The sequence below is a fragment of the Nannospalax galili genome, unplaced genomic scaffold (assembly GCF_000622305.1).
Source record: "Nannospalax galili isolate Female #2095 unplaced genomic scaffold, S.galili_v1.0 scaffold709, whole genome shotgun sequence".
Lineage (NCBI taxonomy): Eukaryota > Metazoa > Chordata > Mammalia > Rodentia > Spalacidae > Nannospalax > Nannospalax galili.
Genome location: NW_008360314.1, coordinates 2,366,159 through 2,394,001, shown reverse-complemented (window position 1 = coordinate 2,394,001; position 27,843 = coordinate 2,366,159). Strand labels below are relative to the sequence as shown.

Below are 27,843 nucleotides of genomic sequence, written 5' to 3'. Positions count from 1 at the left end.
TATTGTCTTTTTGAAGCAGGGTCTCCCTGTAGCCCCAGCTGTCCTGGAACTCACTATGTAGACCAGGCTGGCCTTGAACTCACAGAGATCCGCCTGCCTCTTCCTCCCAAGTACTGGGACTACAGGCGTGTTATTATATTTTTAAACATGTTTTACCTTTCAATATTCATTTTTCAATTAAAATTATTTATTCTTTTCAATTTTACTAATGCACACACACACATAATGGTGTTTGCTTAAAGTCTCCTTCATTATGCTATCCTACCCCCTTCCTCTGCAACCAAATCCTTTCTTCTTCCTAAGTACTTCTTACATTTATTTATTTGTTTATTTATTTATTTATTTATTTATTAATTATTTATTTCCTTATTTATGTTGCATGTGACCCATTGCATTTAATTAGGTTTGCCTTCCTGAGCATGGGTAGGGGATTATTTGCCAGTGAATACGCCACTCAAGAATATAATTTCTCCTTCCCCTGAAACCTATAGCTGTCTATAGTTCCTCTGGGAGGCCTGGGGCCTTATGAGCCCATGCCCCATTTATGGCATCCAGAAAGTTTTTGATGTTTAATAAAGAACATTAAATAAGAACAAAATTCCAAGATTTTTTTTTATGTGAACTTTTGGTTTTGAGCAACAAATAAAAAGAAAATGAGAAAAAATAAGTATATATTGCTTAATGGCATCAGAGATCCAACCTCAGTGGTGACATCATCAGTATCAATAAAATACTATCATTAGGTGGCAGAGCAATTACCATATATCTTTAAAAGAGAATGTGTGGTAGGCATCCTGGGAGTTCTTGCCTCCCTTTGGGCCCTCCCCACCCTAATTCCTCTCACTATACTGATTAGATAGTTGTTTAGGGAAATAGCTTCCTTGGCTTTCTTTAATTTTTCTTCTATATGTGTGTGCATTAATGTAATTTTGTTTTTCTCATTTTTTTCTGGTGAGAATGTGAATGTACACTTCTTGAACCACATAGGACCTAGCGCTTTCATATATCAACAATTCTACCATAAAGTTTCCACCTCTATGATCACAGATTTATAAGATCTTAATATATCAGGATTTTATTAAACCATTGTTTGGCAATCCCCACAGTTTATATTTTATTTAGTTTCTTTTCATTCTTTTACTTCATTTTTTATTATTTAATTATGAGTAGGAATTCCAACTTATCTGAATTCTAGATTCTCTTTTCTAGAGTTTAGTTCTTCCTTTGATACCATCAAAAATTCAGGGCCCAGAGGATAAGAGAGGAATTAGTGTTCACAGTGAGTGACATTAGGCTCAATGGAATGGTAGAATTCATGACTAATAAAAAAAAATTCTTCTTTATTTATGAGCAAACTACCAATACAATACAAGGCAATTGCTCATGCTTTCGTAGACAAGACATAAAATATACTTCCTTCATAATATAAATAGGGCCCACATCATAACAGTAGAAAAACAATTTCTCTAACAATTTTACTGTCTTGTTATTTTCCACCCTTGATTCATAATGCCTTTCTTGATAAAAAGTGCTCCGCTATTATTTTCAGCTCACATACAAATTTACTGCTTGGTAGAGAAAGGATTAAAAAATTCAGCCTGACACTGGGCTTCATGGAAATCTGTTTCCTCAGTGGTTGACAACTGCTGAGGACTGTACCCCAACTCCTCTTCACGCCCCCAAATCACTTTACCAGTCAGTGAATTTCAACTACAAGATGAAAAACTCCCATTCCTAGTGTCTTCAGGACACAATGTGAACAGTACAGATTCCCCTCTGTCCTTGTTCCCATCTGCTGGTGACATGAAATTGTGCTACACAAAGGCAATTTTCTACCACTTTAAAAAGACAGTCAAAAGGATGTGCAAAGGAATTTCTCAAAGACATAATCTCAAAGGATATCTTGAAGGAATATACTTCTAAAAATATTTTGTATATTCTGGTTCTTTGACAACTGGGGCCTTGTGGGTTTGGAAGGCCTGCTCTCCATCTTATTATCAGACTGAAGAGCTCATCTGTAAAGTGTCCTTTTCATATGCAAAGTTACACTTCCGAAGCTCACACACCTCCACTGCCTTCATTAGGCATTCCCAACTGTAGAGGCTGTTATCTAGCTGCCCTGATTACTTTAGGGACAGTAGACAAAGGCGGGTAGCTCTATAGTAGGGCCTGCTGAAAAGAAAGGCCACTGCCCTCAGTTTCCCACTTTCTTCAGGACTGACATGGGTCCTACTCCCTTACCCATTATTCAGAATTTCTTGGATCCTTCAGGAAAGTTTTGTTTTTAAATTATAATCATCTCCTGTTCTCCTACACTAAATGATAATAAAATCAGATAAAACCCACTATATGTATATTCAAAGTTAATTTTGCCTCTGACATGTAGTAATAACAATTTTTATTTATTTGTAATACTTTTAAAGCAATTTGAAATATAATTTGAAAAGCAATTATATTGCTTTTATAACTTTTTTTATGTCCCCAAACTTATGTTTTACTTATTGAAAAGGAGAAATTATAAATGGAGTTGATAAATACCTTTACACATCAATCTTTGTACTACAAAAGCTTACTGCCATGAATTCCGATTAAAATTCAAATATACATCTACATTGGGGTTTAGAAATTTATGGAATAACATGAGTTAATCACTGACTTTGGGACAGAATAGGCAAGAGAACTATTTCCTTAAACCAGAACTACTGGGTTTATATGAATCACAGACCCAAAATAAGGGGGCTGGAGAGAGAGCTCAGAGGTTGAGTGTACTGCTCTGGCAAAAGACCTGAATTCAGTTCCCAACACCTACATCAAGCAGCTCACAAGCACCTGTTACTACAATTCAGGGGATCTGATGCTGTCTTCTGGCCTCTGGGACCACCTGCACTCACATGTGTACATACCCCTTCTCCCTCACATAAACATAATTAAAATATTTAAAGAAAACTAGAAGTTCGCAGTTTTTGATTGGTAATGGGTTAAGCACTTGAAATATTTTCACAGGACACAGAAAGGGGTAAAGTGTGTTGAGTGTGAGTAGTCAGTCATTCATTTATGATAGATTCTAGGAAAAAGTAAAACTATAGGATACAAATTTAATCGACTTTCCCCAGGTGCCAGGGTGGGCTGAGCAATTACTTCTGTCTCTTGGTTATCCATTTGGAAATTAGAAATAATTCAGAAACTCTTTGTAATGAAAGGAATGGCATTCCAAACACCTTTCCCAGGTAGGAATGCAATTAGACAATGTGGTCAGTTCCTGGCTGTAGATAGGCAGAGGAAGATATTGTTGCCAATTCAGCAGAGGGTTCAATATCCAAAACTATGCTGGAAAAGTGGAGACAATCTCAGAATTCTCTTAAAGTGGTTGTTAGAATACTCAAACAGAGAAGGGTCATTTTGGCACAGATTAGGGTAAAAGGAACAGAGTTGCTGTGATGCAGAACCAGCAGAACTTACACACATAAGGTAAAAGCCACAATTCAGGTAAAGGTCTATACCATTTCCATGGTGTTGAAGAAATGGGGACACTTAACTTAGAACCTCATTCAACATATTTAACTTTGCCATTTATAATTTAGAAAGCCAGTGGAATATGGAATTACCCCATAGTTCTCATTGTATCCTAACCCTTTCAGCTAAAACTTTCTAGTTAAGAGCTTCAGACTTAGCTTTACAGGATGATGTGGGCTAAGTGGGCTTCAATAGTCTGGTAGATAGAAAAGAATGCTCCCTCAATGAGTTATGGTTTTATCTTGGAAAGTTCCATGTCATCCTTCGACCTCCCCAGGAGAGGTTTTTCTGTCTTAGCCTGCTTATCACACTTGGAGGAACTACAAATGAATTCATTAGAATGCATGTGGTACTCAACTGTTGAGGTAATGTTGCTATGGCAATTCTTTTGCTTTTGACTAGATTTCCTATTTACAGATATTACTTGGTTCCATCAAGATTACTAGTGGCTTTGTTTTCTCATTCTCTTTTGAATAAACCAATTTATACCACTGTGCTTAATGGTAATATAATAAATAGAGGCAAATAGAATAGCCTTGAAAATCACTGAGTGGGTTCAGAGTTATCTTCTATAAACAAAGAGAAGATCAATGGGGTCTTTCAATACCAGTGAGACCAATTCAGAACCCGACTTGATTTGGTTCAAGCACAATACCATTGCAGAGTAATGGAGCATGAGTTGTTAAATGTAATTTTAGAGAATCCTGATTTCAAAATCTGTAAGGTTGGACGAGCTCATCCATCCACAAAGCCCAGTGCTGAATGTATTTTTCTCATTCCCCCTCAGGACTGTGGTTGATAATGGAATTGAGGGACAGTTCTGTCATGCAGAGCAGAGTATGTGAAGGAATGGATACTCTTTCAGTTTGAAAAGTGGCCAGGCCATATGTTCTTTAGTTTCATTGCACGTGAAATGTCCCAGGACCCATCTTTACTTTCTCGTCTAAAATAGAAAGAATGGGTCTCCTTTAAATTCAGACAGTACTTTCAAATGCTACGAAAGACAAGAGTGGGCTGAAATAATCCATGGCTTTCTGTGCTTTTATTTGGCCTGGCAGTGTGATCGCCTCTTCTTGTATGTATTCATCTCATCTATTTCTGAAAACAACTACATGGCCTGGAAGAAAAAAATATCACGTAAAATGTGGAAGCTGATGCTCTAAGGCATCAAGAAACTCATAAGAAATTTAAACATAAACTTATCTCCTGCAGATTTTATAACTTTAAACAAATCAGTTATAACATAACTATATAGGAGAAATGTATAATGCAAACCTACCAGATCTCGGTAGAAATAAAGGGTTTGTATTTTAGTGATTTCTCCTAGCTAAGGCTTTTCCATATATTATTTACTAAAATAATAATAAATCAAAGAGAAATGCAAGGGAAGTCATATGATTTGATTTATATGTACATAGTTTGTATCAAGCTTCTTGATTCATGAGCTTTGGGATTAATTCTGTAAGTCAATGAAGATATAACTCAGCTCATCTAAGTTTATATATTGATGAATACACTCATTACATTTCAAGTGTCATGTATAAAATAAAATATTTATCATACAAAGTATTTTTAAATATTTAATGATGAGGTGACTTTCCCTATAAAAAAATCTACTTCTTGTCTCTTTTTATTAAACTACTGGGATATATTGCTATTTGTAAACATTAATTTGAAGAACTACTTTATTTACTATTATAATATTTTTCTCCTGAAAAGTTATTTATTTGGGGAGATTACTTAATTGAAAGGAACATGAAAGATTCATAATTTCTGTTCTGTTTATTTTGCCAATTTCCTATCAAATATTTTTGAGAATACTGGAGGGTGAGGCCAGGAAAAAGGGTCACGTTACAAAAAAATATTGCTAAATACCAACTTCAGCACTAACAGAAAGGATCAAGAGGCAGAAGGCAGTTAGAGGTCTAGGGAAGACAAAACATCTCAGAACCTTGCTTCTCCTTTGGATGTTACCGTTGAGTTAGATTATAGGAAGTTTCTAAGTGAAGACTGTGCCATCTGCACATGTAAGGGATACTGGAGCTAGGATATGCTCTTTACAGCACAAATGTTTACTGTAAGTCCCATTCTCTAGAGATCTGCAGTGTATTGCAGGTTTGTTTCTCATACATAACCCTAGATGAGGAGCATCTGGCTAGATAGAGGCATTTGGAGAAGGAATCTCCTTATTATCAGTTCATTCACCGATACATCTAAAGAACATTGCTCTACATCTCCTGCTTTCTGTCGTCCTACTTGACTCTTTTGGGTGCTAACTCCTAGAAAATCTTCTTTATCTGGATTCTGAACTAAAAAGTTAAAAATAAGATTCCTTATTTTATTCTGAATTGTAGCTTGGCTTCCTTCAAGATGAACATGGCAATGTTTGCTCCTCTTCCAACTTGTTCTTAAATTGGATTGATTTTTTTACACAAATAAAGCGTGCGTAAATAGACTAGTCTACAGAATATGCAAAGGTCCAAAATTGGGAAAACTTTTTCTTCTAGTGCTTCCAAAAGAAATGGTAGTCTATTTTACTTGCCTTGTTATTAACCTTGTCCAATGGGATAAAATGTTGTTTCACAATATTGATGATTGATTAAAGTAGACTAAGTAATGGATACAAACTTGACACTTGAAGGAATTAATTGGGCAAACAATTGTCAAATGAAAATGGATTGCTCAGAATTTCAGAAAGCAAATATGTTTTCATATTAATGAATAGTTGTAGTATTATCTTAGATACCCAATTATTAAAGTTCAAGTAGATACTAATTCTCAAAAGAAGTCACTTGTGTGTTATATTACTCTAGTGGTTCGTCAGTTAAGTGAATATGAAAAAAATTAGTGAAAGTTCAAGAAGTGACTTAAGTATTTTGAGCAATTGTATAAAAATGGTATGGGGCTGGAGAGATGGCTCAGTGGTAAAGAGCACTGGCTGCTCTTGCAGAAGACCTGGGTTCAAATCCCAGTACCCACATGGTGGGCACTGCATGACACTGGTACACTTACACACATGCAGACATAACACTCATATGCATAAAATAAACATAAATAAAATTTTAAAAATTAGCTAGGTGTGATGGGTAGTGGTCCACACCTTTAATTCCAGGACTCAGGAGGCAGAGGTGGGTGGATCTCTGTGAGTTCAAGGCCAGCCTGGCCTACATTAGTGAATTCCAGGCCAGCTGTGGCTACAGGGGGACCCTACCTCAAAAAATAAATAAAAATAAATAAATTTAAAAAATGATATTTTAATTACAGAGAAAAGGGTGGCTTAGTAGGAACATCTATTATCTCCTTGATTATTTAGAGTATACCATCAGAGTATTATCTCTAAATAGAATGAATTCCATGTATGTTAATTCCCTACTAATTTTGTTTGTAAGCCCTGATTTGTAAATAGGCCTGAGTGAGCATGCATAATGAACTTGGGTTCTCTGAGTGTTTGCTTTCTTTGCTGCTTGTTCTGTGATGAGAACCTTATGTGGTACCTTGTAACCGTTGAGTTCTAGGGACTATATGTGAAAAAGAAATTTGAACTTTTTTTTCTTGCTTCCACCCAAAAGGTTAACTGACTATAATATCCCCCTAGAACCATATTGAGCTTGAAGAGAACCACTGGGCAACAGAAGCTGGAGGACAGATCTCACTCCACAATGACATGAAGCGTTTGGATCCCATAGACTCCAGAGTCCCTGCATCTGCTACAAAGGCGCAGTTATAGGTCAAATGGAAACAGAATTAGTTTTGAATAAAGCTATACTTAATTATACTTAATTTATATTACTCCTTCATAGTAAAAAAGGAAACCAATACATGTCCAGTGTCATTTCTGATTTAATCTGTTTCTCTTCTCAAGGCAGGAGAGCCTTTGACAGCTGATCATGCAATTCTCAACCAACCATCCTCTCAGGCTTGCTAATGAAATCTAGTGTTTAGAAGTCTTGAAATGTGTTTTTGTTTTACATTATTTTTGTTTCCCATAATCTATATATGATGTTTTGACATAATTTGTTAATATTTGCCCCTGGAAACAATGAACTTCCTTCACACAATTTACTTCTTTTGAGATATAAACATGAAGCCCAAGAAATATTAGCAAAGCTGGGCTAAGGTGAGGACATGTCTTGCAGTGTAATTTGATGTACACAGGTTCTGGAATGTCCACGTTGCTGATGTGTGGTGATTTCCTCTGAGATGAAACCTTCCATCTTGGGTGGAATCTCAAGATAAAGGAGTTCCTAGCAGAGGTGAAACATTGCATCCTGCAGGGAGCACCTAAAGCTCAGGAAGTAAACAACTTATAGCTTCAAGAACTTCCTGAAACAGACCCAGTTCACTGAGTCCCTCCCTGCCAAGCCTATATAAGCAGTAAGGACTGCTGAAAGTCACTCTCAGACCCCCAGCAGCCTGAAAGGGGTGGATCAGCCAACCTTCCTGGAAGAAGCAGAAATTAGTCAGGCTGCAGGGAGGAGGCTCAGACTAAATGAACTCCCTGGAAAGGACACTCTCCAGCCTGTTGAGCTGCGTGCAACTTGTGCAGTACCTACCCCAGGTTTCCTGCTTTCATGAATTGCCAACCATGCTGGGGTGGGTGTTTGGTGAGCAGCTTTCAGTCAATTCTGTTCCTTATAAGTAACCCCTCACCCATAATCCTGTAAATAACCCAATAAACCTCACAGGTTCACAAAGTGGGATTTGGGTGGTATCTTTACTTTGGTCTGTTGGTGGTTCCTATTTGGTGTAAATAAACATTTGTTCTTGTCTCCCAGGAACAGTGTCACACAATAGGTGCTCTTCATTCTTGAGCTTTCTCTATTCCCTTCCACTGTTCTCCACAGTAAAATCACTATATTTTCTGTAAGAGCTGAACGATGAGGAGGAGAGCTGTGAAATGCTGACTTCTGAACATGGCATGTCCTTTGCAAAAATCAACTCAAAGCAGCTATGTTTACCTGTACAAGACCTGCACAAGATCAAGCTGGTCACCACTCCAGCATGGAGCGGGGGAGGGGCTCCAACTTTTAGTGGAAGAGCTAAAGGCAGTTGATGACAGCTGAGGGAGGGAGAGTCACTTTCCTTTGGGGCTATGTGACCCATGGGGCCACTACTAAGTTGCCCATGTCCCAGTGGATGGCCCCATACCCATGTACATATAGGCAGTAGTAATTGGATTCAGAGGCTATTAATAGCAGTAAAAAAAAAAAAGAAGAGGGCATGAATTTGGGAAGGAGATGAGGAAGGGAAAACTATGGGGAGTGGAGGGACGTATAGTGGATGGATATGATCAAAATAGTATATATTTTTTCTCATTTTGCTTCTACCTAAAACCTAATAACTCTAATTTTTGAAATTGAGAAAAATATGAATAACTTAAGACATACATTTGAATTAAATAGTACCATTCTCTTTCTCTCTCTCACACACACACTCACACGATATTTACTGATAACAGACATTTATGTATACAAATGAATTTCTATTCCTTTCTTAGAGGCTATACAACAAGAGAGAATAAATTTATAAACACAAAATGATAATTTTGACATCAATTCATTTTGAATTATTACATTTTGTTGTGAGTTTCAACATTTATCACAAACTAAAAACTAGATTATTTGAGTACACATTTATCAACCTGCTGTTTTTTAGGTAGAAAACTAATACAGTGAAAATGTGAAAATATCATTACATTCAATGTAAGTTACTTATCTAACTAAGGACTAAAGAAAGTTCGTTTGTATGAGATTTTGACAAAACCATGACCGTTTAATTAAAAACTAATGTTAGAACTTCATTCCTTATTAGTTCTATTAGTTCAGTCTTAAGCAAGTGGCTATAACCATCCTGAACTAAATCAACACGGAGTCATGTGACTGATCTTGATGGTGATTAGCTTACTTAGAAAAGTTCTGTTCACAAAGATTGTGTAAAATGAGCCAAACAACTGTAGAAACAAAGTAACAAATGCATTACTTTCACAGTGAACACTTCCTCAAAGAAATCTCCCCTGTGTCATCATATTCAAGACATGTCTGTAGCTGGTGCTGTAAAATCATATCCTATTGTTTTAGCTATTTAAAAGGAAGAATGATGCTTTTGGGGATGGACCCATCCTAATTCCCTACATCACTGTGGTGTGCACAGACAGGCGTTTGCTGTATTTAATCCGCTCATATTTGTGTTTAATATGACAATTTTCAAACCCTTGTTTCAAAGCACATTATGTGAGCCTCGTATTAGCACAGAAGGTGGACAAGCAGAATGTACTTTCATCAAGTTCTCATGTTTGAGAAGTCAGGATGAGTTATAGGTATCTCTGAGGTTACATGGACTGAAAGTGGCTGACAGAGACGTCTTCTGACATCAGATTCATTTTCTTCTTTTTTTTTATTCCATGCTTGCTGAGAGAACATTGGCCTGGGCATACTACTTATTTAAAATTATTATCCTACTTAAAAGATTCATTATTAAGCTATCCACAACAAAGTCACCAGACAGACATATCTGAAATTTAAATCAGTGTTTTATCTTTTGCTGGTGAAAATACAGAAGGTAATGTGGCTATCCTCCAATTTTCTTGGAACTTACTAAACACAGTTATTAACTTTCTCCTTGCTTCGAAGGTTGTACAGTTTGGAAAACTGGACTGATCTTTGTCAGTTTTAACATCCTGAAATCCTTTTATTTAGCGAGCTACAAGACCCTGCTTTAAGAGGTAAATTAAAAGGAAGAGATTATTCCCTTATTTCAGATTCAATGAGAATGTGTGAGCCTAAATTTAGAGTGTCTCATTCCAAGCTATAAAATTAACTCAGTAACATCTAAGAGGAGAGGTTGGATGACAAGGTATTATCAGTGTCTGTTGACTGGCAAGGTATGACAAAGAAAGAGAACTTCAGCAAGAAGTTATAGATTTTCAACAAAAAATTAAAGAGGTCTGAAAAATTCATAACCTTGCAAGATTGGAAAACCTAAGTCTAGTCACCAAACCTTGTGAGGGGAAATAAAGGTAAGAAAGGTTTGGATGTGAGGGTGATCTAGCTGTGATATTGATTATACTTGGTTACCAGGGTTGATTTCACTGATCTGACTATCTAGGCAGGTGTCCTCTTTCTTACCACTCTGAGTGTCTCTCTTGTAACTGGATATCAAAGATCTTTGTTAACTTCCAGGATGAGACTCTTAGAACATTTAGCATACAGCTTTGTAGAGCTGGCCTGCCCCTTGCCTCCCAACCTCTTTCTTAAAAGTCAGTATTTGTAGTGAAGGCTCATTTCCCTCTTAAAGAATTACTCATTTCCCAGAATGAATGGAAACATAAAAATCCATTTACATCATTCTTCTGAGCCCAGGAGAAAACATACCTGGACTTGATAAGTCTGTACTACAAATCACCTACAGACTAAACTTTGATCTATAATCTGGTTTTGTGTATCTTTTTCCTCTTCCTAATGGAGAAATTGAATATAAAAGGCAACATGGAAAAAAGAAATCTTTGCTGATCTGAGAGGTGATTGTGAATGCACCCTGAGCTTTCTTGCTCCTTGAAGTTAGATGGGGCTGTGTGAGACAGTGTTCTGGATAGTGAGCTGTTCGTAGAAGTAATGTACGTTACCTCTACAAAGTATTTAAATGATCTCTATAGGTTATGCTGAGATACTATACACTAGGTGTTCTAAACAATTAAAATTTATTTTCTCGCAGTTCTAGAGTTGTCTGAGATCAGCGCTCAGCATGATTGTGTTCTGTTGAGGGCTTTTTCCTTACTGCAGATGGCTACTTCCTCTCTTTGTGCATCCCAGGATTTTCTTGTATATGTTACATGGAAGTGGAAAAAGAGAGAGTTCTCTTTCCTCCTCTCTATATAAATCCATGAATCCCATTGGATTTGGACTTCCCTTGTCTTGTGACCTTATTTAGCTTAATTAACTTTGTAAAGGCTCCATTCCCCACTGTCATCAGACCAAGGAGAAGCTTCAGCATATGAATTTCGGAGACATATAATTCATCCATAATACCTTTTAGAGAATTCCCCTGTCTTATTAACCTGCTTTGTCAGCTGATGTGGTCTCTCCTGAACTGTCTGAGTCATAAGATTGCAATAGCCTCAAATTCTTAGTCCAACTGAACTGGTGATGTGTGCAGGCCCAGATAATAAAGTGCAAATGAGAAATACAGTATTTCTGTGTTCAACCATTGATAATTAGGTCTGCATCATTATTGTTACTTTATTACTTTATTTTTATTTATATGTATGTGTGTGCCTACAGCTGGGAACTGAACCCAGTTTGTCTACATGAGCAGCAAGTGCTCCTATCCACAGAGCCACCTCTCCAGCCGCATTATTATCATTTTAAATTACATAGCAAAATATAACATATTTTCCTAATTATACAAACTCTCATAATTTCTCTTAGTTCAGATACTACATACATTGCAATCATTCATTGATCTGTCTCTAAACCATGAACTCCATAAGGCAGAGTCTGAGTGCATCTCATCCCGTGTGTATAGGAATGGGGTGTATGAAAATTTATATCAAGGAAGTATGTGATTTTAGCAAAAATCACAGCAAAAGAAGTATGTTAAGACAAACCTTTTAGAAACAGTGATTTTTTTGGAGGGTCTAACTTGGTAAATCTCTTGCTATAATAATAGTGGGACTAATTTTCCCCCCATAGGATAGAGCATTAATTAAATGCCTTAGGAAACTGTTCTTATCATGAAATGGAGGCTCTGATCTTCATTTTTGCTCCATTAACTTTAAAGTTCAATACATTTTTATTGAACCCACACATACTTTAGTGTGAATTGCTTTTCACTAATTAGTCTGTGGGGATCACAATGACAGTTTTGTTCTTCTTTTAGGTTTTTTAATTCTCCTTCAGAAAGTTTCTAAACTTTACTAATAGTCATTAAGTCAAAGAATGATTTCTAGACTCAAAGGGGTAAAAATCAATGGGGGATATGCAAAGTTCTGGGTTTATCTTCCCAGCTGGTAGAGGGTCACCACTGATAGCCTGGGGCTCCTGTCTCCCAGGAGAACATGCCTACATGATGTTATCAGAACAGTAGAACCACTCATTGAAAAATTCATCCATTGGACAGTTATGAGAAGTTTCGTGTGTTAGCATTTCTGAGACTGGGGTGTAATTTGCTACTATTCAGGGCATCTTAACTGAGCAGCATCATCTCTGATTGTTGCCAGGATGAGGCTGAGGATCAGGAGGTAGCTGCTGTCACTGGCGTGAGCAAGCTCAAGCTTCCCTTACATTGATTAAAATCCTGTAATATCGGTGCTTCACTTTTTGAGTTTAGTTAATTCCAACTCTTCTATGTTTCAGTCTTAGGGCCATCTGGTAAAAAAAAAAAAAAAAAAAAACATCTGCCTGTTTCTATCCAAAAACTTATTATGGGCACTTTCTGGTGGATAAAATATACAGCAAACAGTACAAGTTTACAGAATAGGTGTCAGTAATCCAGACAGTCTCTCTTTTATGAAGGCAAGGGTCCCATTAATGCTCTTGAGGAGAAACTGATATTTTGTGAGAAGGAACAAGCAAGGGCAGCGATGGCTTTGGTTGGTTCCGAAGCAGTGGACTCTGTGGACGTTTTAGAAATTCCTTAGCCAATTTGCGCTTTGTGCAGGTTGAGGATTTCTCATTCAAAAATCCCCAAATCTGAAATGTTCTGAAACCTCGGACTGCTTCAACTGATGAAGTTTCAGATTTCATAACACTGAAATTCAAGATGCTCAACTCAGAGATTCCACACGGATATTCCAAAGTCAGAAAAATCTTCCAAATCTCAAACAGTTTCAATCTCAAGAATTTCAGTTAGAGTCCTCAATCTGTACATGTGATGTTAATAAAAGTCATATTCATACATTATATATTTTTCATGATTTTGCATCATAGTTATTTAGGGATATATAAAAATTTTAAATAAATACATTTTAGGGATATATATCCATAAAATGTTTAGGGATAAAGACTGTTTATAAAATTACAAAACCCTTAATGATACCACATGCAGTATTTTTTCCTCATTAACAATATTTTTGCATAACCTGTACCACAGGATTTAGTATTCTTTCACATTTCCAACTGTTAAAAATCAGGAAGTAGGGGACTGGAGAGATGGCTCAGTGGTTAAGAGCACGGACTACTCTTGCAGAGGACCTGGATTTGAGTCTCAGCACCCACATGGCAGCTAACAACTGTCCGTCCAGCTCCAGGGGATCGGACACTCTCCTCTGACCTCCTCAGGCATTGCACAACATGGGTACACATATGCAGGCAATATACTCATACATGTAAAATAAAAATAATTTAAAAACAGGAAGATTTTCTCCAGGTTTTACACACATATCATTTTATCAAAGTTAGTAAGACATGTATTTTAAATGCCAAATTTGTTGTGTTAAGCATTGTGCTGAATCTAGGAGAGTATATTTTGAGCAATAATTTTATACAAAAGGATCTTTGCTTACTTGAAATTTGTCATTTCATGTGAGGCATTTGAACTAGTTTTGATTTTTTTACTTACAATATTTATGAGGTTGTATGAAGTAAAATCACTACATTAGCAGTTTAAAAGTAGTTTGTCTTTCACAGGATAAAAGTGAACACAATCAGGATTCCTGTGACTTATTCTATATGTCTGGTAAATTTGAAATAGTTTTGGGAAACAAGCTTGCATGACAAATTGGTTGTGTTTTTTCTTCTTAAAATGCAAAGTTATAATCATTATGGTAAAAGAGCAGTTGCTCTGAGCTGTCAAGAGACTATGAATGAATCTCTCAGAAGCTATTCCTCACCAAGAAACTGAGAGTTTGTGGTCTTTGTTGTTTTCAGCCTTCATCTGGGCATGTGCCCTGAGGCTTATGAGGTGAGGTTATAATGATGAGGACAAATGAGCTACGTCTCTCCAGAATCAGTCATCTAGTATCATATCTACTGTCCATTTTCATAACTTAGTGGCAAAGTAGACTATATCACTGTGTTTGGAAAGGCCGTCAGTAAGAAAAAAATACTTTGAATACTTTTCTTATCTTCCAGTAAGATACAGTAACATATATATCCATACATGGCAACGATTTATACAAAATAATACACCCAATGTGATCATCTAATAAAATACAGCCTAGAAAATGTAGGTTTCCCTTTTAGGATTGTGAGGATGACTTACTGGGCCCCATCTACAGACTTGCCTCCTAAACTGCCCTTAGTCTCATCATGCAGGGGATGCAATGTTCCATCAATATTTCTGTGGGTAAAACACGGAGAAAGCCTTTGGGCTTTGGTTCACTCTAACAGGAGTGAGATAATGTGGTATTTACAAAATTGATACATAAAATAATAACCTATATTTCGGTCTTTAAACTGCAAAGGAAAAATGGAAGTCGATTGTGTATAAAATTCCAATCTCAAAGAAAGAAACAAGAAAAATAAAAAGAAATATCAAATGGCTCTATCAAAGTAGAAAGACCTTGATTCCTCCTGTTGAGCCTGTACTTATGGGGACAAGAAGAGCACTCTCTTTACACCATTAGGAGGTATGTGAACAGGTATTACTTTTTTGAAAGGAATTTGCTATATTATGAAGAAGCTTTAAAAAGTTCACGCACTTTGACCCAGTAATTCTGCTAAAAGCTCCTGTTAAGAACACAATCATAATTTGCACTTCTTTCCATAAATGGTTTATGAGGCCTTATTTATTAAAATTCATTTCCTGACTATCTTACTGTTAAATTAATGATGGGCACAGCTTTATTTTTAAACCTTGTCCTCCATTAGAGTCTTGATTGTAAAGGATGCTCAACAAAAATTAAGTGAAAAATAAGTGATAAATGTCGTTGGTTAAATTTATTTTAAAATATTTTGATAGAAGTGCATGAGAATATTAAAAACAGCTATCTCAAAAGGAGGTACTTTGAATAATTTTAATGCTTTTCCATTAAATAATTTATATTAAGATGAGACAACATAAGGTAATAAACTTCAAAAAAGTGAAAAATTGTAATTTTTAACAAAAATAAAAAAAATTCACCCCCCATTTCAAAACCCACTTAGGTTAGGAAAACTGATTTGGCTCTTACTGTACATAAATACATACGTACAGGGTGAAGACCTGGCTGTGGCCTGCTGCTTTAAGTTTTCTTGTTCATAAACCCCCAGGGTTTCTCGCTCTTCTTTGGTCCCATTCTTTCCAGAGGAGGTGTTTTTATTATAAAAGCTTATTGTCAAAGATTCACCCAGTAAGAAAGATTATAAAATGAAAACAGTAAATCTCTTCCTAATTTCTTTTCTCATAGTTTATCATATTAGAGGTTCAGTTTGCATATAATAGCAACATTTAGTGAACAATTTCATAAATTTTGACAAATACCAACATAAAGACTTTATTTATTGCTATTAACTGTTTTGCAGTACTGGGGGTGAAACCGAAGGCCCCATTCATGCCAGCCACATGCTCTGACACTGCACTATGTCTTTATCCCCTTAAAATTGATTAAAATGACCAAATGGATTGAGCACACAGTTTTCAAAATCAGAAGCCCAGTTGGCAAAAAATACATGAAAAATGATTCCACATTGTTAGCCATCAAGGACGTGGAAAGAAAAAAATACATGGAGATTCTGTATCACCCATCAGAATGGCTATTATCAAGAAAATACACAACACATGCTGTTGAGAATGCAGGTGAAAATGAACCCTTACACGCAGTAATGAACTCAAATGTATAGCAGAAGTAGGGATACAAATTAAGTGTCATCACTGTGGAAATCAGCATGGAGTTTCCAAAGGAAACTAAAGCTAGAACTAAGCAAAGATCTAGGTATGAGTAATGCCCTAGGAATATAAGGCAGCATACTACAGAGATACCTACAAATCCATTTGTATTGATCCATTAGTCATAGCCAAGTTATGCTATCAGACTAGATTTCAATCCACAGACAAATAGACAAAGAAAATGTGCCATGTATATACAACGGAAATATATTCAACAATAAAGAATACAATTATGTCATTTGTAGGAACATACATGGAGGTCATGTGACAAGTGAAATAAACTGCACTCAGAAAGAGAAATCCATGTATTTACTTTTGCATTGGAATAAATATTTTAAAAAATCATATAAGACATGAAAGGAAATATCAGGTCATGTTGGTAAAGGAAGCAGAGCAGTAAGAAGGAGAGGGAAATAAAGAAAGGCTAAAGAGAGAGGGACTATGAGCAAAGTCTATGATTTCCATATACGAGATGGATTGACAAAGCCCATCATTGTGTCAAATTTTAAATAGTAAAAATTTTAAGTGAAGTATGTATTATATACAGCATGACGTTTTTGAGACACACACATGCCATGAAAAGGCTAAATAGCACTAGTAAATGAACGCATTACTGCACATAATTTTTTTTTTGGAGTGAAAGCTCTGAGAAGTTCACAATACAAAATATTCCTATCACCTGAAAAGTTTATTTGGGCAGCTGTGCAGATAATTTTCCAAACACCCCTACCCTAGGAAATCATGAATTTTCTTTCTGTACAAATTATTTTTGTATAATAAGAATTTTGAATAAATGTTTAATAAATCTATATTGTTTAGAATAATGCTCCTTGGACTCAATCATACTGTACTGTTCATAAACAGTACTGCAGTATTTGATGTTACTATAATTTGTGTATCTAATCACATTCATAGTCTACTATTATTTCCACTTTGACTATTAAAAATAAATACAGCACCTATGAATATTTAGGTATAGCATTGTTTCCTGAGTAAATTAAATTTGCTGTCATACAGTACAAATAAAAATCCTGCCATAGCATTTTTGAAAGTTATATTTCAATATTCATTAGCAAAGACAGAATTAGAATTGTTCCACCTGTACTTCTTGACATATTCAGTGTTTTTGTTTTCCCTTTGGTAATGTGGGATACAGTGGACCTTGTTTGAATCTCTAATTCCCGATGACTTATTTGGTTGAGCATATTTTCTGTGTGTATTGTCTAGTATCAGTGTAATTTCTGTTACAAACTGTCTAAATGTTTGACTCATTTTATTAATGGGCTATTTGTCTTTTTAAAATTCAGGTTGTGGGAACTGTTTAGGGCTTGTTTATACATGTAATTTGACAGATAGGGATTTCATCAATTTTCCACCCTGGCCCTGGCTTGTCTTTCCATTTTGTCTTTAATGTCGTCAGAACAGAAGATTTTAACTTTGATGAAGCCCAATTTATCAATATACTTTGTAAAAATTATGAGTTTGTTTCAGTTAGTCTTTGCTTTCATGATTATAAATAAATGTTTTGTGTTTTCTCTGTGAGTTCGTAATTTTAACCTATATATTTAAGTCTATACCTACTATTCTAGTTTCAATTTGCCTCTGTGATAAAATATCCTGGCAAAAAGAAAGTTAGCAGATAAAAGGTTTATTTTATCTCACAGTTCCAGGTTTCAGCCCATCACACAGGGAAGTCAAGGCAGCAGAAACTTATAACAGCAAGTCCCATCACATACACTGTCAGGAGCAGAGAAATAACTGCATGATGTTACTACTCAGCTCAGTTTCTCTACTTTTATACAATGCAGAACCCAGATCCAGGGATTGTTGCTGTCTAATTTTTAGGCTAGGTCTTCCCATATCTAAATGTCTCATAGACATTCCTGTAGGCCAAATGATCAAGACAGTTCCTCATTCAGACTCTCTTCCAAGGTGATACCACATTGACAAGTAAAACTAACCATCATAACCACTATGAGTTCATGTTGGGTATTATGAGTTGTATAGACAGCTGTGCTGTAATCGTAGAATAGTTTGAGTGGCTTAAACTACAGAAACGCACAATCTCACAGTTTTAGAGGCTGCAAAGCCTCTAAAGGTATGCCTGAAGACATACCTTTTGCCTTGTCTTCAGATGATAGGAGAGATAAACAGTAAGCAAAGTTTCTGATATCTTTTCTTGTTTATTTAAAAATTTTTGAAACATTTATTTTTATTTGTGTGCATATGTCTGTGTCTTGTTATATAATGTTAGTGTAGGTGCCTCAAGAGGCATCAAATCCCTTGGGGCTGTAGTTGCAGGTAGTGTGAGTCACCCAATGTGGGTATTTGGAACTGTACTTGAGTCCTCTGGAAGAGCATCATGCATGCTTAACTGCTGAGCTGTGTCTCCAGCCCATAGTATACCTTTTGGAAAGAAGACACTGCTATCATGGATGCCATCTTCAAAATCTTATCTTAATCTAAGTATCTCCCATGGGCTCCATCTCCAAATGACATTGGGAGCTATAGAATGTCAGCATAATTTTGGGAGGACACAACTCCATACAGAGCAGTGAGTCGTTAAGTTTCAAATTTCTCCTTTGTGGGAATGGAGTCACACTAGCTGCACTGTTTACTTTCCATATAAAATTACTTAAAGCATACTTTATACAAATACTACATATACAATACTATAGTTTAATACTATATTTAATCAGATAGTGAAAATTGTTTGTGATACTATTTTCAAAACTGATTTTATTATTCTCAAAATCTTAGGATCAATTTCTCACTTCAGAAAAGTTAGTTAAGGCTTTCAAAAAATAAATTGATTTATTCTTATTTATGTGTATTAATGCTTTGTCTATATGTTTGTATGTTCATTATATGTGTGCTTAGTGCCCTTGGAGAGCAGAAGAGGGCAAGGTTCCTCTGGAACTGAAGTTACAGTAGTGAGCTGCCATGTGGCTGCTAGGATTGAATCTGGGTCTTCTGTAAAAGCAGCAAGTGCTCTTAACCACTGAGCAATCTCTCCAGCTCTGACCCCCCATGTTGAGGTTTTTATTGGGATTATATTGAATCTATAAATAAATCTGAAAAAATCTGAATGAAACAGAATTTTCTAGTGCATGTATATGAATATATTGTTATTTATTTGGGTCTTTACTTTCAGCCATTTCTCAACAGTCTTTACGATAAAGTCTTATACATATTGTGTCAAATTTTCCTATACCTATTTCATTTTTTGAGGTCATTACAAGCAATGAATTTAATTTTTAAAAATTTTATTATACATTACTAGCATATAAAATAAAACTGAGTTTGGTACCTTGTTCTTATGTACTGTAACTATGCTCAAATTATTTCTTAGGTTTAATAGAGTTTTAAAAAGTTTTTTCTTTTGAGTTTTTTCCATTAATATTAAGTGTATGGACTTTTGATTTTCATGGCTCTATAGTCTGACTCCCCAATAACATCAGAACAAAGACTCATTCCAAAGAATGACACATCTTCAGTTAAGAATTCTTAATAGTCCTGCTGGCTCTTAAACAGTATAGGCACTCCCAACCCATGGTTATACTTCTTGTACCAGTTTTAATAAAGACAGTCACTCAATATTTCCTTTTTATCTGTTCTCCATTTATTAATGCATCAATTCCCTTTTCACAAATGAGCCTTAAATTCTTGAGGCATGACATGCAACTTTTGCATCTATTCCTAAAGCAGAACTTATAACTACCTGTCCTGCTTTTAAAGGCAAACATCCTGGACTTTATGCTTGACTTTTTCTCCTACTTCCTGTGGTTTGGTAAATAATACAACAGTAGAGTTCTTTTTCCATGATAAGAGTTCTTCAAGATGAGCCAGAGGCTTTCCTTAAGAGACTAGAAAGGGCAAATTCCAAGTCTCCTGAGGAAGAATAGACAATTATGATCTCACCTATGTTCATTAAGTGGCAATATTCTGCCATGTGCAGCTTTATGTGCACTGATTCAGGCAGCCACTTCCAGCTCTGGTAGGAAGCAGAGATTAGTATTCCCCTAAGGCAGAAGAAAAAACCCAACAGCAAAGGGGCTAAATATCCTAGATTAAATAACTGACTAGAACAGTAGTATTCTAAATCTAACTCTCTCTCAATCTAAGGACTCATTGGAGCAAGGATATCTATGCTACTTTTCAGTACTAGGTACTCCGTTTTTAAGAAGTTATTCCGGCAAACAGCAAAAAACAAACCAAACAAAAATATCTAAGGCAGCAATACAAAATTGTTTGATATGATCCTTTTATACTCAAATGTATGTGTGCGTTTTCATACATCTTAATTTTTTTATTTTAAATATTTTTATTTTATATGTATGTGTGTTTTGCCTGCATGTATGTAAGTGTATTCATGTCATGCAATGCCCATGGAGGTCAGAAGAGGGTGTCAGAACCCCTGGAACTGGAGTTATGAATGGTTGTTAGCTGCCATGTGGGTGCTGGGACTCAAATCCAGGTCTTCTGCAAGAGCAGCCAGTGCTCTGAACCACTGAGCCATCTCCCCAGCCTCAGCATCTTAAGGTTTTTCGAATAGTCAATCTCACCGAAGATCAACTCATGTTGTTTAGCAAATCGCATATGTAACTTGGATTTTTTTGAGGATGTCAATTTAAGGTTGTGGAGAACCAGTTCACTCCCCTGAAATACTTTGAAGGAATAAGAAATTGGCAAAAATATGAAAACCTTGAAAGTCAAACTAAAAAATAAAATAGAATAAAAAAATTGAAAAAAATCTAAAGTGAAATGAAAATTATGAATAATCAGTACACAGAAAAAAATGACTGCTTGGTAGTTGAGATCATGACTAGAAGCCCATTAAAATTATGGGGTAGGTAGACTTTTCAGTTCTTCCATTTAAGGAAATAAAAGTAGGTATACCCAAGAGAGAGGCACAGGAAGGGGGTATGGGGTATGGAGATGCTGGAAGTAGGGTTAGGAATGGACAGAAAAATAAAGAAAGAACTCTAGTTGATTTATATGTATGTTTTTTTTGGAGACAGTAGCTCTAGCTGGCCTTTAATTCAGTATACAAACTAAGCTGGTCTTGAACTCACAACAATTCACCTGCTTTGGCCATTATAGTGCTGAGATTACAGGTGTGCACCACCATGCTCAGCAACAGCAATTTTTTATATATGTGTATGTATGTGTGCATGCTTGTGTGTTTTTATGTCCATGTGTGCATGAGGATGCACTTGTGCGTGTATGTGTGTGTGTGTGTGTGTGTGTGTGTGTGTGTGAATGTGGAGGCCAGAGGACACCCTTGGATGCCACCTTCAGAAATGCCATACATCTCCCTTGAGATAGGGTATGGTGGTTTGAATGAATGCGCCCAATATCCTCTAAGAATTTGGACACTTGGTCCCCAGTTTATGGCACTATTGGGGAGGGTCATGGAACCTTAGGAGGTATGGCTATGCTAGAGAAAGTGTGTCACTGAGGGTAGACTTTGAGAATTCTTCAGTCTTGCCAGAATTCCAGTTTTGCTGTGCTTCTTCTACCTGCTCAAAGATGTGATAACCTGGCTTTTTACTCTACCACCATGCCTCCCCTGCCATTACGGACTCTCCCTCTGGAATCATAAGGCAAATAAACTGCCTTCTATAAGTGGCCTGGGCCATGGTGTTTTATTGCAGCAGCAAAAAAGTATCAAATTCCCTGGATCTCTCATTGATTTAGAGCTCAACATTTAGGTTAGACTGGGGGACCAGTGAGTCCCAGGGATCCTTCTTCCTCTGCTTCCCCAGCACTAGGATTACAGATACACATACTCAGGTTTTTTTTTTTTTTTTTAATGTGGGTTCTGGGATTGAACTCGGGTCCTCATGCTTTGTGAGGTAAGCACTTTATTGACTGTGTTATCTCCCCATCTCAATATAACATGAATTTGTCAGATATGTATGTTAGCAATGTACAATGGACTTTAGGTGAATGAATCTCTAACACTATTTTTTTTACAATCTCTGTTTAAAATAATGTACATACTTAAAAATGTTCATTTTTGTAGAAATTTTTGTCTCCTGATTGCTATGCAGCAGGTGATCATTATTGCACTATCAATTTCTAAGCAGAAAGGAATAGATAATTGAATGAACCCATAGCTACTAAGTAAACAGAAGATCTAAGATTCTTCAGAGAAATCAGCAATGTGAAAATGTAACATTCTTTGGTGCAGAGTACTTCAAGCCAGAAAAATTACTATAGCTCAGGGATTTTGTTCTCCATAAAATTTAAGAGACATATGACCTACCTGAGTTGAGTATCATTAGAACCCAACTATGAATAAATATTTAAACACTTTGTAAGAAGAATGCTATGACTTACAATTTCTATATCACATTCATTGAGACTTAAGTTATAATGTCCTTTAAGACTATGAACTCATTTTAACAGTGTGCTAAATCAGGTTTCATCTGTAAAGACTGATGTATTAACTATCCTTCCATAAAACTCCTAAACCTGGACTGAAGATGTATCACTCTGGTTAGAGCACTTATGGAGCATGCCTAAGACCTTGGACTCAATTTCTATTCTGAAACAAAAAATTCCTAAATTCAGGTCTCCTCTTGGGTGTATGATATTGTCACAAAGGGGTCTAGCATAGAAACATTGATTTAGTTGACTGTTGCTCATTCCCAAATCCTTGTCTATGAATAATGAGTTATGTATTCATTTTAGACATTTATGGGTAACAACCATATGTTGTGAGGATAAAGTCAAAATATTTGCCTTAACACAGTAGGTTTAAAATATGAGTTACACATTTCATAAATTCTGTATATACTAACATTTCTCCAGTCATTTTGAATTAATTTTTATATAACTACTAATGTTGTAAGTGTAACCATTTGGATGACTGAGTAGTATAACTTTTCTTAATGCTAAAATGTTAAGTAATTTTTTTTTTTTTGGTCTTTTTGAGATAGGTTCTCCCTGTAGCCCCAACTGTCCTGGAACTCACTATGTAGACCAGGCTGGCTTTGAACTCACAGAGATCCGCCTGCCTCTGCCTCCCCAGTGCTGGGATTAAAGGAATGCACCACCAAAACCCCATTTAACATCATTTATTTATAAGGCACTCACAAAAATAATGTAAGCAGGGACATATTTAATTTTACAGAAATCTTATTATATGAGAATGTATAAAAATTATTATAGCTGCCAGGCGTGGTGGCACATGCCTTTAATCCCAGCACTCGGGAGGCAGAGGCAGGCAGATCTCTGTGAGTTCAAGGCCAGCCTGGTATACACTGTGAGCTCCAGGACAGCTGGGGCTACAGGGAGACCCTGTCTTAAAAAAAAAAAAATTATAGCCGGGCGTAGTGGTGCATGCCTTTAATCCCAGCACTCGAGAGGCAGAGGCAGGCGGATCTCTGTGATTTCAAGGCCAACCTGGTCTACATAGTGAGCTCCAGGACAGCTGGAGCTACCGGGAGACCCTGTCTCAAAAAGACCAAAAAAATTATTATTATAAATATATTTTAAATTATGTTACTGAAATAACTTGATTTTAGGCATATGAGGTTGAAATGATTTTGAAAAGGATAATTAACCTGCCAGGTAATTAATAGTATTTTATTGATACAATCAATAAGAAACTGAAGAGATCTGTATTTGTTAATTTTGACTCTTTGTAAGATAATGATTATCCCTGGTAACAGCAGACAGAACTTTCCTTACAGGACTCTGTTACACACTATCTACCCTTTGCCACCAAATTAGCACTTACCTTCCTGACTCAAAGGTGAACCATGTCGAATCTCGACCATATCTCCTCAGGGAGCTGAGAGGCCACATCACCAGCTTGACCTTGGCATTGTGGATATCCCAGAGATAGATATTCTCATGAGTGATCTGCATTGTGCATTCGCCATAGATATCCAGATTTGGTGTAGGCATAAGATAAACATTGAATCGTTCTAAGAAGAAACAAAGAATGGAGAAAATTAAATGAAGCATCTTCATGAGCTCTGGTAACTTTGATACACATTGAAAAACATTCCCTTTTTTTGTGTGTGTGTGTGAAGAAAGAATTTCACTAAATTGTCCTCACTCATTCGTTCACTTTCTTATTGTACAATATTGTGTTGTATACATTCTCAATGGTGAGGATTAAGTGGTTAAATTGTAGAGTCAAAAAATTAGGGTAAGAGCTAAGTAGAGTCTCTCTTCAAATGGTGCTTCCTCTCTGCTTCTTTGCGCAATCTAAATGGATACTATATACACAAATCTAAATGGGATTATATACACAACTCTTTCAAGGAATGTCTTATTTACTCTATTTAAGGAGAAAAACAGTTCGCCCTCTGTGACATGAAGCAGTTAATGCACAGACTGAATCACTAGCTACTTAAGCACAGCAAGATTATTCAGTTTATATCAAAAACAAACAAATAAACAAAAAAACTGTAATCACAGTCAGAGTCAGCATATGATAATTGCAAGTATTTATTATTGTCTTCTACAGAACTTAAACCATGGCTTTGGTAAGCAAAATAAAATCACACAGCCACTTCCATTCCTGGATATTTTATTGTTGAAAATCCTATTATTAGGCAATGATTCTAAACCTTGCTTTGTAATTTTCTGGGCATCTCCGAGGCTATTGGAAAGTGCTATAGTCTTTGATTTCCATTTAAATGCATTGAATGGACTTGACTTTTTTAGGAAAAAAAAAGTTTGTGAGTTCCAGGAAATAAAGAACTTGTTATGACCTATAAAGTGCTATATAAAGTACATGGTTCCTAGCACCATTACCTTGGTTTGTAGTAGGTGATCAATATGTATTGATCAACTCTCTGAATGGAGTGAATACATAGTGAATAGAGAATGCAAACATTGAGGAATTATGAAAGAATAACATTATGGTAACAAAAAGTTCAAGAATTCCTGGCTGAGTGATCTCTGGAAGTTATAATTTAATCGTAAAGAGTGCTGTATAGGTGATGCTGGTGAGTTAATTATTCTGAAAGGCACAATAAGGTACCTGTGGTTGGAGGAGGATTGATAGGTTCAACAGGTGTTGTTATCCATCCCAGCGCAATGATCTTAAACACTGAATGCTTGCTGGTGCTCAGTGGGAATTGTCTGGATAATAAGAATCTTTTCTATGGCAGGTATTTTAGTGAGAATACTTTTACACCAAAAAATAACCTTCATATTTCATGTGGGTTGTTAAATATGAAGGCTTGAAACTTGATAGTCATATGACTCATAGTTATACTCAGGCCTAGATATTTTTGAAAAAAAGATAATGTAGTGCTTTCATCTTGTACATTAGTGGTTGACCCATGAAACTAATATGTGCCTAGATTTCACATTCATTTCTAGAGAAATGTCACTAAAGATTAATTTTATAGCTGACAATGGAGAACATTGTCCCATTAATTATCTACAATGAAAAAGCCCCAATGCATAGTTATTCCATATGTCTTTTATAATTCTTACATATAACCATGTAAAGTATCAACCCTTAGGATTGCATCAGTCAGATACCTCCCATAATTCTCCCTCCAATGGAATTGCACATATTAAATCGAAGGGATGTAGACTCCTGAAAGAGTTTTACATAAATGAAACTTGAATCCAATGGACTGTCTCAGAAATCTAGGTAAGTGTTACACATACTTCGCTGGTCAAGACTCATTTGATGAAATTCATCTTCTACCTCTACAATTCATTCTGTTTCAGTAATGTTTTCTATACATTAGGAAAATGTTGCTATGATGGTGAAAAGTAAAATATTCCTCTATGTTTTTTTCTTTTCCATTAATTTCAGTCTGAAGATAGCCAAAGAATCACTGTCAGGATGTCAAGAAATCAATACTTCTTCCAAAATATTGAAACAAACAGACATAATTCAACAAAATTAATATTGCTTATTAATAGTTGACCCTTGATAATTCGAAGTTTTATACTTAAAAATAAGACATATCAAAATAATCTTTTCATTCAGTGTCCCTTTCAATGGAAATACAAGATGTTTACAAAAGAGAAGTCAGGCCAGGTGTGGTGGCACATGCCTTTAATCCAAGCACTTGGGAGGCAGAGACAGGCAGATCAAGCCCAGCCTGGTTTACAGGGAGCTGGGGCAACAGGAAGACCCTGTCTCAAAACACAAAACAAAACAAAACAAACAAACAAAAAAACAAATAGAAAGAGAGAGAGAAAGGAGTCAGGGAAGGAGAGAGAGAAGTTAGAATACCTCTTTATCGTCACTGAAATGTCTCTGTGATCCAATGTTAGGAGACTTTTTAAAGGACTCTAGAGATAGTTATAAACTATGAATAAGTAAATTAAAAAAGAATAAGGAGGCAAGAACTAAACCTCCCCGAGAACAGTGCAGGAGCCCAATCCCTGTTCTGTCTTTCCATTCAGGGATACAGAGCATTGTGGCTACTGTCCTTCCTCACCTGGGCATTTGGCCTGCTCAGGAGCATAAGTGTGAAGATCAGTTAAGAGTAATGAAGAACCTAAGCCTACGTGTCTAACCTCTGAAAACTTACTAAAGAAGCTAACAACTGGTGAATAAAGTGTATTATGCCTGCTCACCAGGCAGAAGAGCAGAAAATGGAAGATTACATGTTGAGCCACAGTTTCTACTTGCCTAATAGACGGCAGAATAGCAGTTGACCTACTGAATTTATTTAATTGTCTTGTCTTATTTCAACTTAATCACTAATTATGCTATTATTACTAAGATTTTCACATTGCATATATAAATGATATATCTGATAATACTATAAAAGCTGAAAATAGAAAAAAGATTCACATAATATGAATTTCTATATATCAAAATCATGGAGGCACAAGCAAATCATACATGGTTGTATAAGTTGCCTAAAAGGAGATCTCCCATAGCTGGATCTAGGCTCCACAGAACAGGTGTAGTTACCTGTGGGTCTCCTTACTCCATCTCCTTTCCCCTTCTCCAAGTACTTTCCAACCATGTAACTCAAGATAACTCTTTTCTTGTTGTGGTTTAGGACTCTAAATTCTCCACTATTTCTTCATAGCTATGTTTTTCAATATTTGGAAAGAAATATTTGAAGTAATATCATTTTTATATTTCATATATTCAAAATCCACAATCTCCTAGTAATTAATTTTTAAGAATTTCATATTCATTTAAATATTGGGCTACTTTAATCAAAAAAGAAATAGGCAGCTAACTAGGAGGGCAGCATATTATGTTACATAGCTTTATGTCATCAGGTTTTGTTAAAATGAGGTAGGAAACTAACTTGGTTATGAATAAAATATTTAATTTACTTCATATTTAGAAAACACATTTTTTTTAATTTTTAAAAATGATTTCTTTAATAACAACATACTTAGAAGAAGCATATCATTACAACACAATTGACGTATTCAATAATGTTTTCCTGAGGTAGGATGCATCTCTTTCAAATTTGGCTGTAAATTTTTAGGTTTACAGTTGAATTATTACAGTTATACAATATTGTACTCAGTATAAACCCTATAAGACATAAATTAAATGATGTTTTA

General features: G+C 35.9%; 1 protein-coding gene across 1 annotated transcript in view; it reads right to left on the bottom strand.

The window, feature by feature from the left end:
* Positions 1-27,843, bottom strand: part of Dok6 (docking protein 6) — a 523,930-nt gene that overhangs the window by 174,620 nt on the left and 321,467 nt on the right. Inside the window, exon 5 of the mRNA XM_008824928.2 lies at positions 24,065-24,254. Within this exon, the coding sequence (XP_008823150.1) occupies positions 24,065-24,254 (190 nt within the window). The remainder of the gene's footprint in view (positions 1-24,064; positions 24,255-27,843) is intronic.